Genomic DNA, 17,077 nt, shown 5'->3' with positions numbered 1-17,077 from the left:
ATTTTGGTACAGAGTATGTTACCTTTTATAGTTCTTGGTCCTTATTTTTATAGGAGAGCTTTTTTTAGCTTGTCATTTATAATTGAGCTTTATATGGAACTGTGTAGAGGAGGCATGACTTCTTAATTCCTTCTAAATGTGCCCTTGGAAAGAGTACACTTGGATTGAGCCCCTGCTCAAGGCTAGCAACTGTACATATGTCTAAAACATTAAAATTGGTTATGATTGACTTAACTTTCAGAGAGGTCAGACTGAGTGATGATACAGACTATGTTTTGGTAAGGTTTGGGTAAATCACAATTTGCTAAAAACCTGTAGGTTTTTAAGCATGTGCTATTTCATAAAAAATTTAAAAGTTGACTAAAAGTGAAAACAAAAATCACCTCCAGCCTAAGGACACGTGCTGTTCCTGGGAATATTTTGGTGTATTCCTTTCCTACCTTAAGTCAGTGATATTTTCTGTGTGCTCATCTCAGTCTGTCCAACAAATGCTAATTTTTATTTTGAAGGAAAATTTGACAATGGTGTTGCAGAAGGAATGGTGGATCCTAGTCTAAATCCCGTTTCAGCCTTTCGACTTTCAGTTATTCAGAATTCTGCTGTTTGGGCTATTCTTAATGAGGTAAGAATATATTAAATCAGTGAAATGGTCTAGATTCTACTTTTTAAAAAATTACACTTTGATTTTATACTTAAGGCCTTTTTGAAATGAGGAATTAATTACCTTATCATACTTTTAATTATTTTGTATTTCAGATTCATATTAAAAAAGCCACCAACTGATCTACTAAGAAACCAACATACTTTTTCCTGTGAATTTGTTGATTAAAGATAGAATGCATGTACTTTTTTTTTTTTTTTTTTACTTGAACACTACCTCTTGTGAAATCTACTGTAGATAAGATGATTGTCATTTCTACTTGGAAAGTGAATCTCCCATGATAATTGTATTCATTTGAAACTAAGCTGTCCTTAAATTTTAACTTGACTCAAACATTTTACAATTAAGACAGCCTGTTAATATGACTTGTACTATTTTGATATTATACTAATACATAAGAGTTGTACATATTGTTACATTCCTTAAATTTGAGAAAAACTAATGTTAAATACATTTTATGAAGGGGGTACTTTTGAGGTTCACTTATTTTACTATTATATACCCTCTTTTATAGCTTATCAGGGATTATATATGTATATATAAATATATAAATATACATAAAATGTTATGGATTAATTTATTAGAAACACTTAAGAAGTACATATTTTTGTGCAGTAAATTTTTGAATCGATACTTTTTTTGAAAACCAGTTACCTTGCTTTTTTAAGTTCTTTCTATCTTTTACTTTGGAAATGCAAACATTACAAATCAATGCCATTTTTCAAATGCACTGCCATTTAAGATTGATTATAGATGGATTTCTTAACTGAAGTACTTTTATAATCACGGTGATTCTGAACAAAATATTTTCAAAGACATTTGTCATTCCTTAAAGCCAAGAGTTTCAAGACCAATGTCTTTCTTGAGGGTTATTTTACTATACTGTGTATGGTGTATAGCCACAAAAAATCAGTTTGGTAAATTTGAGTGTGTAAGTGTGATGCATTCAATTTGAATTGTCATAAACTTAAGTCATTACATTTTCTCTGATGTGTAAAATGACAAACTTTTCTTTCCTTTTTAATCTTTGTCTTTAATCCACGAGTTAGATACATTATCTTTTGTTGATTCTTTTATATCTGCCCTCATTTTATGAATTCTTATGAGATATTTTCTAAGTGATGCTATTGTATAAGTTATAATTGGCATAATTTTAAAGAAAAATTGTAATATTGGTTTGGGCGAAAGGGATTGTAGCAGTCATATATTTTTCCAGAATGATTTATTCTGTCACATTATGTAAATCCTATGTCCAGAAGAGTATTGATTACTCTTAAACATGCAATTCTATAAACAAAGAATGTTAGCAGCCTCAGCAATCAGTGATCTTTATAAAAGTACTTGACTTAAAAAAAAAAAAAGGATGAGTTATCAATTTCAGTTCCCAGCTGGTCTACTCTGGCACACTAGTGTGCCTCACGGGGGTTGCATGTGGTTTACAGATGTGCAGAGGTTGATTCCCGGGAGCTTTCAGAGTGGCCACTGGCCAAGGCCTTGGGTGGGGAGGAGGTTCTAGATTGCCTCTAGCCTAGAGGAGTTTCATCTGCTTACCCAGTTCGCTGAACAAATAGTGTCAAACAGCATTATTTTCTGTGCAGTGTCATGAAGTAAAAAAGGTTGGGAAACAAAGGTATAGTAGAATTATTTCCATCATTTCATATTGTAATAATTTTTAGTTACTTTTCTTGATTAAAAAGTCAATCATGTTGGCTTGGCACCTGTGATTACGGCGCCTTGGCACAGTGGTTACGGCGCCAGCCACGTACACGGAGGCTGGCAGGTTCACACCCGGGTTAGGCCAGCTAAACAATGACAACTGCAACAAAAACAGCCGGGCGTTGTGGTGGGCGCCTGTAGTCCCAGCTACTGGGAGGCTGAGGCAAGAGAATCGCTTAAGCCCAGGAGTTTGAGGTTGTTGTGAGCTGTGATGCCACAGCACTCTACCGAGGGTGACATAGTGAGACTATTTCAAAAAAAAAAAAAAAAAGTCAATCATGTTGCTAATAATGATTTTTATATCAGTTAAAATCCAGTTGAAATTTTTTATTAGGATTTTGGATTTAATTTTTGTTTTCTTGAATGTAATTTTTATTTTGTTTGGCCCAGTGCCCATAAGCAGATTTTATTCAAGAAGAGGTATATACCCTTTCATAACCTTAGTATACTGGCATAGCATACTAAGTTACTGCTAGAACTACTGAGTAACAGAAGGTAAAAATCTGTGCAGGTGTGTCTAGGAGTCCCCTTGGGTCCCTGTTCCTTAGTTGCCAACTCTGGTTTCAAGATGAAAGGCCATGCTCTAAAAATCGCAGGAGCAGAAAGTTATCATAGCTCCTGGTGCCATTTGTGACACCAGCTTCTTTAAAGATGCTCAGACTGTTTAGCCAGCTTCTTCCTACTTTAGTGTAGTCTCCTGTCCAATGCTCTTCTCATCCCGCCTGTTCCTAAGAATACTTTTAGCCAGATCTTTTCTATCATTCTAGGACTTTCTTGTGTCCTTTTCACCTTGAAATTATCAATGCCTACAATGTGCCTGGCCAGCCATTCCAGCCTACCTTCCTTTCTCTTCAGTCCTTGCCACACACTTCCATACACGCTCAGCTGTCTAGATTTTATTGTGGGGTGCGTTTGTGTGTTCTGTCTCTAACCAAATTTCAAGCTCCTGGGGCATGCCTGCAGTTCATACTTCTTACCTATCCTCTGCTGCAGCAGGTGCTCACGTGGTGTCTGTTAGTTGCTCCCTCCTTTTTGCCCAGTTCTACACTAGACAAGTAGAAGCAGCCATGATTTCCTCAAGCAAGAAACTGGAGTGTGAGCAGAGTTAGGGCAGAAGATTGGAGGAGGTGCAGAGGAGTGCCTGGAACTGAAAGAAGGTAAATTCTTGACCGTGACATTGAACCACTTTACCATAAGTGTCTAAAGTTGGGACTAATTTTTTATACACACACACACATATATAAATTAAAATAGGTCATGGTTTGGTTTGGCATCTGGTGTGTATTTCACATAAAACTATTAGACTCTTGAGTTGTGCTTGCATGTGTAGTGGCCACTAGACAACTGGGGTTATTTAAATTAATAAAAAATTCAGCTTTGCAGTCACCGTAGCTGTTTAATGGCTGTGTGTGACTACACTGGACACTACTCTGTACATACAGATACAGAACACTGTCATCATTGCAGAAATTTCTCTATGTGTCAAGAGTGCTAATGTGGACAGTTAGAAACCAGAATTAGTGAATTCTCATGAGGTTAAAAGCAGACATGACTGTATCATTATACAAATGATGATGAGTATTTTGAATGAGGAGAGAAAGTTGATCTATTTCTAGGATTCTAAGTTTTCTAAGTTCTTTATTATGGGCTCACAAAGCTTGGATTATACTGTACTATGTAGTCAAAAAAGATAGTGTGATGAAAACTTTTGGAAAAGTTAATGCAAATTGGGTATTTAGCACATAGGCTATAGACGTGTACATGCATACTGATTTAACCATTGGAGATGTCTTCGAACAAAGGCATAGCTTTTACAAATCAGCGGTTGCACTAATAAATCATTAAAAGGTATGGTTCTCTTAAAAACCATAAGCAAAATTACAAAAGCTTCTTTTAAATCTATTATAATAATGAAAATTGCCTGCCATCAGTGCTGTCCCTCAAAAGTTTGGTTATATGGAAACGGCACCTTTGCAGAGATTGCTCTGATGAATAGCAGTGTATTTGTGGTGGGCAGAATCCTAACACCTCCCCACCCCTGCCAATGACCTTGTAGAATATCTAACCCCTTCAAGCAGAGGTGGAACCTGTACAATCCATAATTATAATCATGTCATAGAACAAAAGGAAGATTATGTGGGGTTGGCTAATTAAATCTTGTGAACCCATTAAAAGCAGAGTTTTCTCAGGCTGGTAGCAGAAGTCAGAGACTCAGGAGGAGAAGGATTCAGGGCACCATTGCTTTTTTAAGGTAGGAGGAGACACATGAGAAGGAATGCAGATGGCTTTAAAGAACAGACAGGCAAAATGGGAACTGCAGTCCTACAGCCACAGAAACTGAATTTCGCCCACAAGCTCATTCATGGGCTTGGAAATGCGTTCATCTCCAGTCTCCAGAGAAGATTCAGCCTGGCTAGCATGGTGATTCCAGCTTTGTGAGACCCTAAGCAGAGGACAGTTAAGCCTGCTTAGACACTGAACAACAGAACTGCAAGATAATAAATGTGTTTAAACTGAATTTGTGGCAATTTGTTATGCAGTGATAGAAAAGGAATGCAATATTTAAAAGAGATCAGGAAGTCTTCATATTTGATTCCCTATAGTATGTTGGATATTTCTTGATAAATGCAAAAATAAGGTCTTTACTAGAAATCATATACTTCGGCTTTATCTGGGATGTACTCTGCCAGAGATCTTAAATAGTCTTCACTGGAAGTTTGTTGGCAAAGTTGCAGCATCTTACTAGTACTTTGTAAAGGAACTGTTAGAATGAAATTGTAGGAAAGGGACTGAAACAGTATACAAGAAATCTTAACTGTTTTTCTGGAAGAGGTATTGCTTTATAGCAATTTAGACTGCTCTGAGCAGAAGTGTTTTAAAGGATGATAAACAGTGGTATTTTAGATATGACATGAAGATAAAATAACTTAGGCCTTTATGTAGACATCAGATATCTACTCTGTATCGACAGTTTTTTTCTAAACCAAAACTTAGTTTATCATCTAGCACACATCAGATTCTCTTGTGGGCCAACTAAATTTTTGTTACTTTAAAAATGTTTTCCATAGGTGGTGCCTGTGGTTCAGTGTTAGGGCGCCGGCCCCATATATTGAGGGCGGTGGGTTCAAACCCGGCCCCTGCCAAACTGCAACAAAAATAGCCAGGCGTTGTGGCAGTGCCAGCTAATTGGGAGGCTGAGGCAAGAGAATCACCTAAGCCCAGGAGCTGGAGGTTGCTGTGAGCTTTGACGCCACGGACTCTAGTGAGGGCGATAAAGTGAGAGTCTGTCTCTAAAAAAAAAAAGGTTTTCCAAAATACCTCTCTGCATACAAGCCATTAATTGCTAATGAAGTTTATTTTTATTTTGGTTTAGTCTTAATTTTTGTGCTTATTTTTCTGTACTGCCAGGGCCTTGATGTAAGACAAGTAGAACTAAAGGAAGGAAAATCAGGTTATAAACTATTAAAAGATGGGAAATTTGAGTCATAATCATATCTTAGTGTTATAAGAGAACTTAGTTATCCAATCCCTTTCCAAGCTAGCTAGCAATATTTACAGTGTATAAAATGTAGTTTAATTTTGATAGTTGTGAAATTCTAAATTAATCCTAGATATATGCTATGGTAAGTAGTATGCTTACTTTCTTTAATGCATGTTAACACACACTGCTAAGACAATATTATTTAAAAAGCAACCAAACTGAAGATTTTGTTACACTTCATATCATCAATACCTATATATCAGCTCTTCTTACTTGAAACACTTAACGTCACCAGTTCAGGCATTAAGTAGTAATGTTCAAAGGAACAAACAGCAAGGAGTGAGCTGAGAATTTAGAAGACACTGTTCTAGAAAGTAAACTAGAAGCTGAAGGGAAGAACTTTGTGCAAATTATCATTCCCACTGTTAACACTGCAGTAAAAATGTAAAATATAGTGGTGCTAAATTTGTTCTAAAATAAAGATTATCTGTTGTGGGGAGTATTTTAATATTTTTGGACATTAGGGAGGCTATTTTATGTTATTGTGTACTCCTAGCTGTGTTACTGTATTAGTAATTAGCAAACTGTCCTGGAATCAAAGGTTTGGTACTTTAGCTTGACTAGCATTCCGTTCTTTATTTGAAATGCTCAGTGTTTGCTCAAATTTGGTGAAAATATCTTCTGAAGACATATTCTCTGAGCCTTAAAAATGGCTGATATCGACCGTACTGTAAGATGCACTGCCAGCAGATTTGATACTTTTCATTTCAGCATAGACAGTAACATTTTCTAAGAAAGATTTAGAAATCAGCTAAATGTAACAATTGTATATTTCATTTATGGAATGAAAACAATGAAAGCGTGTCTCATTCAGAACACTTTGGAAAGACTGTCTTTGCGTTTAGGGATTGTCTGGAAGCATCCCATGGAGAAGCGGCCTGAGGAATCTCTGCCAGGTTGTACTAGATTATTTTTCTTCTTAAATGTATTGTACATATTTTCCTTAAAATGTCTCCATTAGTTGACTAGTTAATACTGTAGTAATATTTTAGGTACCTGTTGGATTTTTAAAGGAAGATTATTTATTTTCAGATTTGCTGCTATAACTGAAAACCGAATAAGTGGTCCTGTTGACTGTGCCTTTCATCACTGTTTCTCTGTACCACAGCTGTTCATGTGTATTTGAAATAAAGAAGTTTAAAAAGCCATGTTGAATTCAAGATTCCTTCCAATAAAAATAGGTGAAACTTTGAGTAGTTTTCTTATTAATTTTGTTTAGTACTGATATAGTAATGGTTTATGTATTTTTTAGTTAGAAAACTGATGTGGATTCTTTAATTGGGTTTTATAATGTCTTTAGAGAAAAAAAAAAGCCTTGCTTATGAGGCCAGGTGTAGTATCTCACGCCCATAATCCTAACACTCTGGGAAGCCAAGGTGGGTGGACTGCTTGAGCTCAGGAGTTTGAGACCAGCCTGAGCAAGAGTGACACCCCTGACTCCCCATCTCTACTAAAATAGAAAAACTAGCTGGGTATGGTGGCAGGTACCTATACTCCCTGCTACTGGGAGGCTGAAGTGACAGGATTGTTTGAGCCCAGGAGTTTGAGGTTGCTGTGAGCTATGACACTACAGCACTTTACCTTGGACAATGGAGTGAAACTCTGTCTCCAAAAAAAAAAAAAGATTGTGATTATGAATATATACAGGTGTTTATTATATATACTATACAATTCCCAAAATAAAGAGTACCCACGATGGGCCTCTTTAATCTATATTGGGATATTTGCTTAAAAAAATTATTTTTTTAACATAGAAAATGGTATTGATGATGTAGAATAGTGATTCTTGTTTGAGTGACATTACAGTTTAAAGAGGCTGGGATCATGTGGCCTATATATAACTCATGTTTAAAATACATCTCATTAGAAATAAGGTAGACTATGTAACTTGCCAGGAGGAAGGTAGGGGCATATGGTTATTATTACATTCTCCAAATAGATGATACTCTCTCAAAAATAATTTATATTAATAGTTTTACATTTGTTTTCCCCATGCCCTTAGTATTTAATGAACAAAGTGCAAGCTTTAGTTTAAAAAATATTTATTATAGAAATGTACATTTAATTAGTTTTAAGGAATGTACTTAACAGTAGTGTTAACTATGTATTTCTTCAAATTTTAACTTTACATCTTTACGCTATTTACAATAAGTTTATTTACAAGTTTTACAAGAAATCACTTCATCAATACTGTTGACACAGTTAAGATTAAATATTCTTACTTTTTCTTTTCATTTTACCCTGTACTTGTAGAAAGAACACAGAGCATGGGTAAAGTTCCATCCCAGTGCTAGTGACAGCCCGTACAGCAGAATGAGAGGTGCAAAAGGGTAGAGAAGAATTACTGTATTTTTCAAAAATGGCAGGGCTGGAAAAGAAACAAATACATGTTGATGTTTTTTAAAAAGCAAATATGACTAATGACATTTTGAAAAATAGCCCTTCAACATGTGGGGCCAAAAAAGCACACATTTCTGAGTAAGATTCTGCCATTTACAGCTACAACTACACTACTCTTCCCACTCTTCCCTGTTGCCTCCCTCTTACTTAGGGCTGTGTCAAGGCAAGGGATTATTCCAGCACACAGGCTGTGTAGGAAGCGCACTAAGACAGAGGGGTTAAAAGTGAGAGAGAAACGTCACAAATATTCATGAAAACTGGTGAATTTAAACCTGTGACTGCTTCAGAATCCTCTAGGAGTCCATCTAAAGCACACAGATGATTTAAAAAAAAAAAAAAAAGCCAGGTTTTAGCTATTACGGATTTTCCAGTGTAAAAAGTATCACACTCCCATTTATACTGCATGAGCTCAAATAGTATCCCAAGCTTCATGGAGGATATGTTTATTCCGGTCATGCAACACTTCAGGAAAACGAAAACTCAAGTCCATCCCCAGACATCCATGTCTTATTCATTGCTTACTTAGTGGGACCTACTCCATTCACTCTGACTTAAATACTTCTCATACAGAAGTTCTTAAGCAGAAACTGAGCTATACCAAAGAAAATGTTCTACATGGTACGGAGTTACCAGGGGAATGTTCAAACATCCATACAGAGAAACTAATGTTGGAATGTTCTAAACACAAAATACTTTCTCAAAATTTGTTAGAAATCTGAAGGTAAATGTCATAGACATCTCCCCTGGTCTAGAGAAAGGACCCCCAATATCCAAATCAAGGCCTTACAATGGGGGGTTAAGTGGTCCCTGACAAACCAGCCATGATGGTGGGAGTGGGGCAACCCTGACTAGAAGAGCCAGTCCTGTAAGAGCTCTTCGTGTCCACCGTAAGGTCCTCATCTTCCAGAGAATAAGGAAGGAAGGAAAGGCTAAAATACACACAAACCCACACCGTGCTAACAAAGTCTCCAGATTTTATTTAGCTTTCTGTAATGGAGATCATTTTTTTAACACAAATGAAAAAATTCATAGATGAATTGACAACACGGTTTTAGAGTAAATTTCCAAGTATGTGCTGGGGACAGTAAAGTCTGTAGATGATGTGTATTCATCTACAGAACTATACAGTGATCATAAAAACTAAAAATGAGGCAAAAGCATGACTCAAAAAGTTTTTGAACACCTTCAGGTCACATACCTATGTGACCATATGATGGCCTAACCAGGGGTCCTCAAACTGGCCCACGGGCCACATGAGATGGTGTGATTGTATTTGTTCCTGTTTTGTTTTTTTACTTCAAAATAAGCTATGTGCAGTGTGCATAGGAATTTGTTCATAGTTGTTTTTTTTTTTTTAAACTATAGTCCGGCCCTCCAATGGTCTGAGGGACAGTGAACTGGCCCCCTGTTTAAAAAGTTTGAGGACCCCTGGAACCCTTTCTCACTCTCTATCCTTTCTGTGGTAATCCAGAAACTGAAAGCACAGGAGAAATGGAAGAGCAAAATGGTCTTGGATTCCTGCCAGTAACTTGGAGATAAACAGTGTGGATTCCTAGAAATTAACAAAATCTGTTCTAGACCAGATAGATTGCTTTCCAGCTACATGCCCATGGCAAATTAATCTTCTCTGAGACCCTACTGTCCTCATTTGAAAAATGGGGATAAGTAAACCTATATCATGTAATTGTTATGAACCTTAAATGAGATAATTTATATAATATACTTGGGATGCCATCTGTAAGTGTTCCATAAAGGCAGGACATTAGCATTAGAACTTTTCCCCTCTCACTATGTTCCCAAGCAACCAAAAAAATATTTTAAAATTACTTACCACTGTATCCTAGGAAGGTTACATAGATATAATAGCCAACTGCAATCAACCATAAGGTATTTCCAACTAAATATCCAATAAACGTATCTGTTAGGATAATATCTGTCAGAAGAGACACATACAATGAGTCTCTTTACCAATGCATACAATGAAGACGAATAATATTTTGTGAAGTAACTGCTACTTACGGTTGATGAAAAAAAGCTGAATAAAATGCAAAATGACTAGGAGTGGATAAAAAGCATTCAGGTGCACATCAAAGGCATAGCCCCACTCTACATCATAGTCTCTGCTCTGTCGTTTCACTAAGTACTTGTTAGAGATGAACCTGAAGTGCAAAATTAAAATTTCTTTCATAATATGATAAAATTAATTCTATAAATATTTAATAACTACCTTATATGTCACAAGCATTATTCTAAATTCTGGAGATCCAGCAGTAAAGAAAACAGACAAAAATCCTTGCCTTCAATCTAGTGGGCAAGACTGATGATGACATTTAATATGTCAGATGGTACCATGGAGAAGATAAAGCAGTAAAGGGCAGAGAACATGAACTTGAGATGCAATTTTAGATGTGACCCTCAGTAAGTAACATCTGGGTAAAAGCCCAAGGGCAGTGATGGTGCCTGACACATCTGAGGAATGGGCAAGGAAACCAGTGTGTCCATAAGAAAGAAGAAAAGGAACAGAAATGAAGTCATAGAAGAACCAGGGAGCCAAGTCTTATAGAGCCTGTAGCTGTGAATCTTTGGCTTTTACTTTTGGTGAAATAAGAAGCCATTGTGGAATTGTGAGAAGATTGACCTTAATGTTATGACAGGGTCTCGCTGGTGGCCGATCCAAGAACAGACTCCAGGGACAAGAGGAAGCAGAGAGACCATTTAGAAGGCTACTTGTCAGGAGGAGATGAACAGTGGGGCTAGTAAAAGTAAAGGTGAGGAGATGTGGGACACACCACAGTAGGAAGATAGAACTGATGGGATTAAGTTCTGGCTGTGATATACAAGAAAGAAGAGTCAAAGATGATGGAGAGATTTTTGCCATGAACAAATGGAAAATGGAGCTGCTATTAACTCCAGTGTTCTGAGGCAGGCAGGAAGAGTGCAGGACTTTGGATTTGGACCTACTATAGTTGAAGATGCCTATTAGTATGGAGTAAGAAGTTGTATATAAAGTTTCAAGTTCAGAGGGGAGATCCGAACTATAGATACAAACTCATTAATGTGAGGATGATATTTAAAGCCAAGGACCCAAATGACATCACCAAAAAAAATGCACATGGATAGCCAACAGGTCCAATGCCCAATGTCTAAGACTTAGGTCAACCTCCTATAAAAAGTTAAAAGTAACAGGAGGAACCAGTAAGGAAAAAGAGTTAACAGTGACAAATCTAGTCATCAGGACCATTATTTGAATTAACATCACTGTTCACAAAACAGCCCACTGGTTCCGTTACATGAACAATGAATAAAAAGTAAAATAGATAATAGAAAAAATAGATCTTTTGTAGTATTATAAACATTTTAGAAAGTCAATGTACTTTTTAAGGTATCATTTAAATTCAAAGATATAATTAAGAAAATCCTATTCCTATAGTGGGAAGGAAATTAGTAAATAAAGAAACAGAAGATAAATATGGTATAGTACTAATAATCCCACGCATAGTTATCTGGAAATGTCGAAATACTACTACTTCACTTGAGAAAACTGGAGCTTAACAAAGTATTGTTTTAGCCAAGAAAATATGCCAATAAAATTTTGTGGAATTAACATGTAGCTCACTCTCCAATGGGTCCCTTTCTGCATTCATGCTGCCCCTAAATGAGTGCTTCCCAAGCCTCTGTTCTCAGGCTGGTTCTTAACTCTAGAAGGTAGCCACGCCTTCTGAGAGCCCTGAGGCACTGTCATTCTCACCTCTCACCTCCATATTAATAATCCAGTCATGCTCTTGTCATGGCTCTGGCTGTTGTTACTAGTCTACCATCAGGCACCTCAGTGTCTACTGACCTTCATATTTCCATTAAATACTTAACAAGCTTCCTGAACTCAACACAGCCCACATGGAATACTTCATCTACACCTGCCACTTGGTCACCTAAGCCCAAAGCTTGCAGGCCATCCCCCAGGAGACCTCAGCCCTCCCTCCTCATATCCTATTATTGCAGGAAGCTCTTGAATCCATCTGTCCCTTCTATCTCTGTTATTGCCACACCACTCTGGGCATCCTCTATTCCTACGCAGATCCCTGCAATTGTGTCCAGGCTTGCCTACTTCTCCACCCCTGCCAATGCATGGAAAATACTTTTCCTAAAGTGTGAATCTGATCATTTTCCTACTTCAAGGCTTCCAAGTGCCCCACCTCTCCTCCACTCAGAACCTATAGAAGGAAGCAGCCTATGAGATAAAGTCCAATTTTTCCCTGAATTGCATTAAGGCCAATTTTTCTAGTCACGTCTTTTCCTCAACCCTTCAGTGTCACCCTGTGCTCCCAGACCTAGTATGCTGTTCCATGCTTTTATGTCCTTTGCACTTGTGATTCCCACATCTCCCCAAAACACCTTGTATTAGTTCCTATAGCACCTTTGGGATGATTACAGTGCATGTAATTGTTTTTAGTTCTAGTTCCTCACACATACCACAACACATGGTTCTCAAAATTACCAAGTGTCCTTGGCTATTTAACTCAAACAATGATATAGACTCGTATGAATGGTGTGAATCTCCAGACTGACCTGGTTTCTGTAGCCCTCCAGGGGCTGCAGTGTATTCATGGCAGAATGCTTGCTACAAACTAAATCATTCCCTCCAAAGTTTTATTGAATAAGAAATCTCACAGATTTCCTAATAATGACTACAGTACCTACATTAGCAGTTATTCATTTTAGGCCAATTTTAGAATTTTATTATTTTTTTTAGAGACAGTTTCACTTTGTCGCCCTCGGTAGAGTGCTGGGGTGGCACAGCTCACAGCAACCTCCAGCTCTTGGGCTTAGGCGATTCTCTTGCCTCAGCCTCCCGAGTAGCTGGGACTACAGGTGCCCACCACAACGCCCGGCTATTTTTTGTTGCAGTTTGGTCGGGGTGGGTTCGAACTCGCCACTCTCGGTATATGGGGCCGGGGCCCTACTCACTGAGCCACAGGCACTGTCCCAGTTTTAGAATTTTAGATTAGCAGTGCACAGCATTTATTGACTAGCACATATAAAACCTGAATTAGTCAGAAGTTACAAAGGAAAACCCATGCAAAACTCATTTAGTTGAGCTTTGCTTTACTGTGCTTTGCAGACACTGCACTTTTTTACAAATGAAGGTTTGTGGCAATCCTGTGTTAAGCAAGTCCATTGATGCCATTTTTTCAGTACCATGTCCCCATTTTGTATCTGTGTCAGTATTTTTTAGCAATAAAGTCTTTTTAAAGTATATGTTTTAGACATAATAGTATTGCACACTTACTAGACTACAGTATAATATACATGTAACTTCAATTTGCACCAGGAAACAAATTTGTGTGACTCACTTTATTTCAATATTTGCTTTATTACAGTAGTCTAGAACTGAACCTACAGAATCTCTCAGTTATGCTTGTAAAAGACTGGTATTTCAGTAATTATAGTCTCAGAGTTTTGTTTAAAATATTAATAGCTGTCACATATTGAGCCCTTAACTATATGCCAGGTAATTTTTGCACCACAATCCTCCCCAAAAATCTGGCAAAATGGATAATTAGCTCATTTTACAAAAGAGCAGCCTGGGACTAAGAGTTACACAAATGACCAAGCTGGCATTTGAATCTGGTCTCCCTGGGGCTATAATGTTCAAAATTATTTTCTGTAACATACAATGACCACTACCTCTACTCATCCACTGGTCCCCAACTGAGATCACTGGCTAAATCTATTGCCCTTCACCCAGCATACCAACCAGACAAGAGCATTACGTCTGTGAAAGAAATGAAAAACCAACAGTGTACTCAGTACACTGTTGTTGTCAAATCAACCCCAATGTCAGACCTATAACTCTTTCAATAAAACCTGTGTGTGTGTGTGCACAAGCACATGCATGTTTTCACTCAGCAAGAAGACACCGGAAGTTTAAAAAAAAAAAAAATCCCCTTTCAAGTATACTTCATTTAATGTCAAAGATTCAAAGTAAGATTCCATAAAATAGCCCTCGAGATCTTCATGGATCTAAACACTCATGAACATTTAAACATCTAGAACATTTAACAATCTAGAAGTGTCCTTACTGACAAATGCAGAAAACTGTGCTATCATCCAAATAACTTATGCAGACTTGGCTAAGTGGATAACATTTTTTATAAAATCAGAGATTTTGTTAGTATGATAGAATCGTTATTTCAATCATTTGCTGCACTTTGGTGATACAGACCATCTACTTAAAGTATTTTTTCAGATAGGTAACAATACAGGAGGGCAAGTTATAATAATTTTGGCAGTCAAAATTAATCATTTTAGAAAATCTATCTTGGTTTCAATTTCCATCAGTTATTGTACCTCTGAAGTAAACAAATTGGAGACTATGGAAGCATTTGAAAAACTGAAGGTATGGTACTTACCACATTAAAGTTGATATCAGAAGACCAACGCCTACACAATCTATGAATACAACCCAAAGGAGAAGCTTTATTGTCTCAAAAAATCCCATGTCCAGCACAAAGCCAAATCCTATTGTGGACACTGAAAGAAAGATTTACAAGATTGATTCAGGCACTCTCCTAGGTTCTGGGGGTACAGAACACATTCTTTGACCTCTAGATGCTCAGTCAGGTGGGGGAGACAGACATGCAAACAAAATTCCCAAGGTGTATTATTGGAAACTGATGCAGAAATTCATACCACCTTGGAACATAGCACAGCTACTGAGATATTTTAAGCTGCCTAAGGAGGACCCTTGCCAGGATAGTTCACCACAGTAGGCCTAGCATTTTGAATAGCACCAATAGGAGAAGGCATGCACATATTTTAAATCCTTTTAAAGTTGCGTGATTTCCTACAAACTTCAGCATCTTACAAACTGAAAACACCCTAAAGGTGATGAGACCCTTGCATTACAGGATTGGAGAACTTGAAAGTAGTTTCTCATGTTTACATCAGTACTTTTACAACTCTTACTCTGGATTTGCCTGATTGTGAAATGCAATTTCCAATCTCCATATTCCTTTTTACAGTAAGTTGGCATTCGGGTACCAATTCATAGTAATTAAAAGACACAGAGTGAATATCACTCTCTGCTTTCCAAAGTACCAAGGTTAACAGTTTACTCTGGCATCTGCTTGGGACCCGTTGAACCAGGAAGAATACCTTCTCTCCTATGAGATTTCTGAGGCTTTAGAAAGGAAGAAATAGATTCACACATTTCCAAATTCTGACCAACACGTTTAAAATAAAAGATCCTCCAAAGACAACTGCTCAATGTGTTCTTCAACTTTATTCCAGATAAAGTGACACTCACCACAGAGCCAAATACTTAACAGGACCAAGAAAGCAGGGTCATCTCTGGCCCACTGGTCCTTTGTCTGCTTTCGGTAATGAAAGTTTCTATAAACCCTCTGTGGGGAAGTGAACAGGTAGAGCATCTGCCAAGCAGCAAATTCGAAGTCCATCTGCCGAAAACGAAAAAGCCTTCTCAGGTATTTGTAGCGTTTTGCTCCAGCCGTGTGTCTCGCTGCATCCCTGGAATTCAAGACTCCATTTCCTTGCATTGAGGAATTCATTGAGGTACTTGGTAACATCTCCCTAGATGAAGAAAAAAAATTCTTTTACGCATAATCTGAAGAAACTTTTGGCTACTCACACCTTTCTTCCAAGTTATTTGGAAAGGAGATTACTTTATATGTTCTCTCCAACCCCTGAGAGTCAAATGCATCTGGTTCTGAGGCTGTCTTGAGTCTTGGGAGCACCTTGCCTTTCTGAACCACCCCGTTAAACACTTATCCAAGGGCCAAGAGATTCCTACACTTCACTCCATCCTCAAACAGCCTTCCCAGGCCACTACTGTTAGCTGAGGGAAGGGAAACTGAGGCATGGGGAGCTGACGTGTCCTCCCCAAGAGTATGAAGACGGTTAAGGAGCCAAGATTCGAATCTTGACTTATCCACCAAGCCTTTAAAGGAAAAGCCCTTACATCTATTAGAAAGCAATGTAACTAAGGAGGAAAATAAACTGCCTAATCACACAGGTCCATCAGCATATAGCCAGCAAGCTCCCAGGTCACCAGAATGTGATATAAAAACAAACCACCCCAATCTCTAGTGTTTTTACTCTCAGAATGGTTCAGCAGGAGCAGTGACAGTGTCGTCGGAGTCCAGTCGAACCAGTCCGAAGCCCGGTGACCACAGGTCATTGCCAGGCCGCCCCATCTCCCACTCCACGTCGCAGGCCTCCCGGACAGCAGCAGTGCCGCGCCAGCCCTAGCCACTGGCCACCCGCCCGGGTACTGCCGCCAGGTTTAGCAACTAAAAACACAGAACGCCCAGTTACATCTGAATTCCTGTCAAGGCATGAACAGTTTTTTGGTATTAAGTATGTCTCACGCAGTATCTCGGACATGCTTACACTAAAAGATATTCCTTTAACTGTGATTCAAGGATAACTGAGCGTCCTTAATTTTATCTGCTAACTGCAGCGGGCCGAGGGGCAGGACCCGCCTCGGTCGGTGCCGGCCGCAGTGACGCCGGGCCGCGCGCTGTTGGAGGAAACGGCCCGGGTCGCGAGCCGGAGCCGCGCGCGAACACAGCGGTCCTCAGGCCTCACCTGCTGCCCGGTGGCGGCCGCGACACGGGTCCGCTCCTGCCCACCACCTCCTCCCGGCAGCCGAGCGCAAGCCCAGCAGACTCCCCTTCCGGCAGCGAAGCCGGCGCTCCGGGAGCGCCGCGTCACTTCCGCCCACTTCCGCCGCGCGCGCG

The 17,077-nt window shown here is 38.6% G+C and overlaps 2 protein-coding genes across 4 annotated transcripts in view; one reads left to right on the top strand and one right to left on the bottom strand.

Annotated features, from left to right (window-relative positions):
* MGAT4A (alpha-1,3-mannosyl-glycoprotein 4-beta-N-acetylglucosaminyltransferase A) overlaps nt 1-7,066 on the top strand; it is a 109,541-nt gene extending 102,475 nt beyond the window's left edge. For 2 of the 3 annotated variants that reach the window (XM_053588204.1, XM_053588205.1), the window contains exons 15-16: nt 510-622; nt 757-7,066. In XM_053588204.1, the coding sequence (XP_053444179.1) occupies nt 510-622; nt 757-783 (140 nt within the window). In that variant the 3' untranslated portion in view covers nt 784-7,066. The remainder of the gene's footprint in view (nt 1-509; nt 623-756) is intronic. The other variant, XR_008379535.1, reaches the window with a different exon arrangement.
* Nucleotides 7,067-7,943: 877 nt separating this feature from the next.
* Nucleotides 7,944-17,057, bottom strand: UNC50 (unc-50 inner nuclear membrane RNA binding protein). The gene is made up of 6 exons (XM_053588203.1): nt 16,926-17,057; nt 15,625-15,908; nt 14,729-14,849; nt 10,338-10,477; nt 10,150-10,251; nt 7,944-8,286 (listed from the first exon to the last, which is right to left on the bottom strand). Exons 2-6 carry the CDS (start codon nt 15,902-15,904, stop codon nt 8,150-8,152), a joined length of 780 nt encoding a protein of 259 aa, XP_053444178.1. The 5' UTR covers nt 15,905-15,908; nt 16,926-17,057; the 3' UTR covers nt 7,944-8,149.
* Nucleotides 17,058-17,077: the final 20 nt, after the last annotated feature.

This window comes from Nycticebus coucang, chromosome 4 (genome assembly GCF_027406575.1).
Source record: "Nycticebus coucang isolate mNycCou1 chromosome 4, mNycCou1.pri, whole genome shotgun sequence".
NCBI lineage: Eukaryota > Metazoa > Chordata > Mammalia > Primates > Lorisidae > Nycticebus > Nycticebus coucang.
This window is presented reverse-complemented; position numbering and strand designations above follow the sequence as displayed.

Bases quoted from the DNA above. Each gene is read 5' to 3' on its own strand.
- UNC50 (XM_053588203.1), bottom strand. From the start codon at position 15,904: ATGTTACCAAGTACCTCAATGAATTCCTCAATGCAAGGAAATGGAGTC. The intron at 10,478-14,728 runs GTAAGTACCATA...TTTGCACTTCAG, and splicing joins CTGATATCAACTTTAATGTG to GTTCATCTCTAACAAGTACT. The intron at 10,252-10,337 runs GTAAGTAGCAGT...CTCTTCTGACAG, and splicing joins TCAGCTTTTTTTCATCAACC to ATATTATCCTAACAGATACG.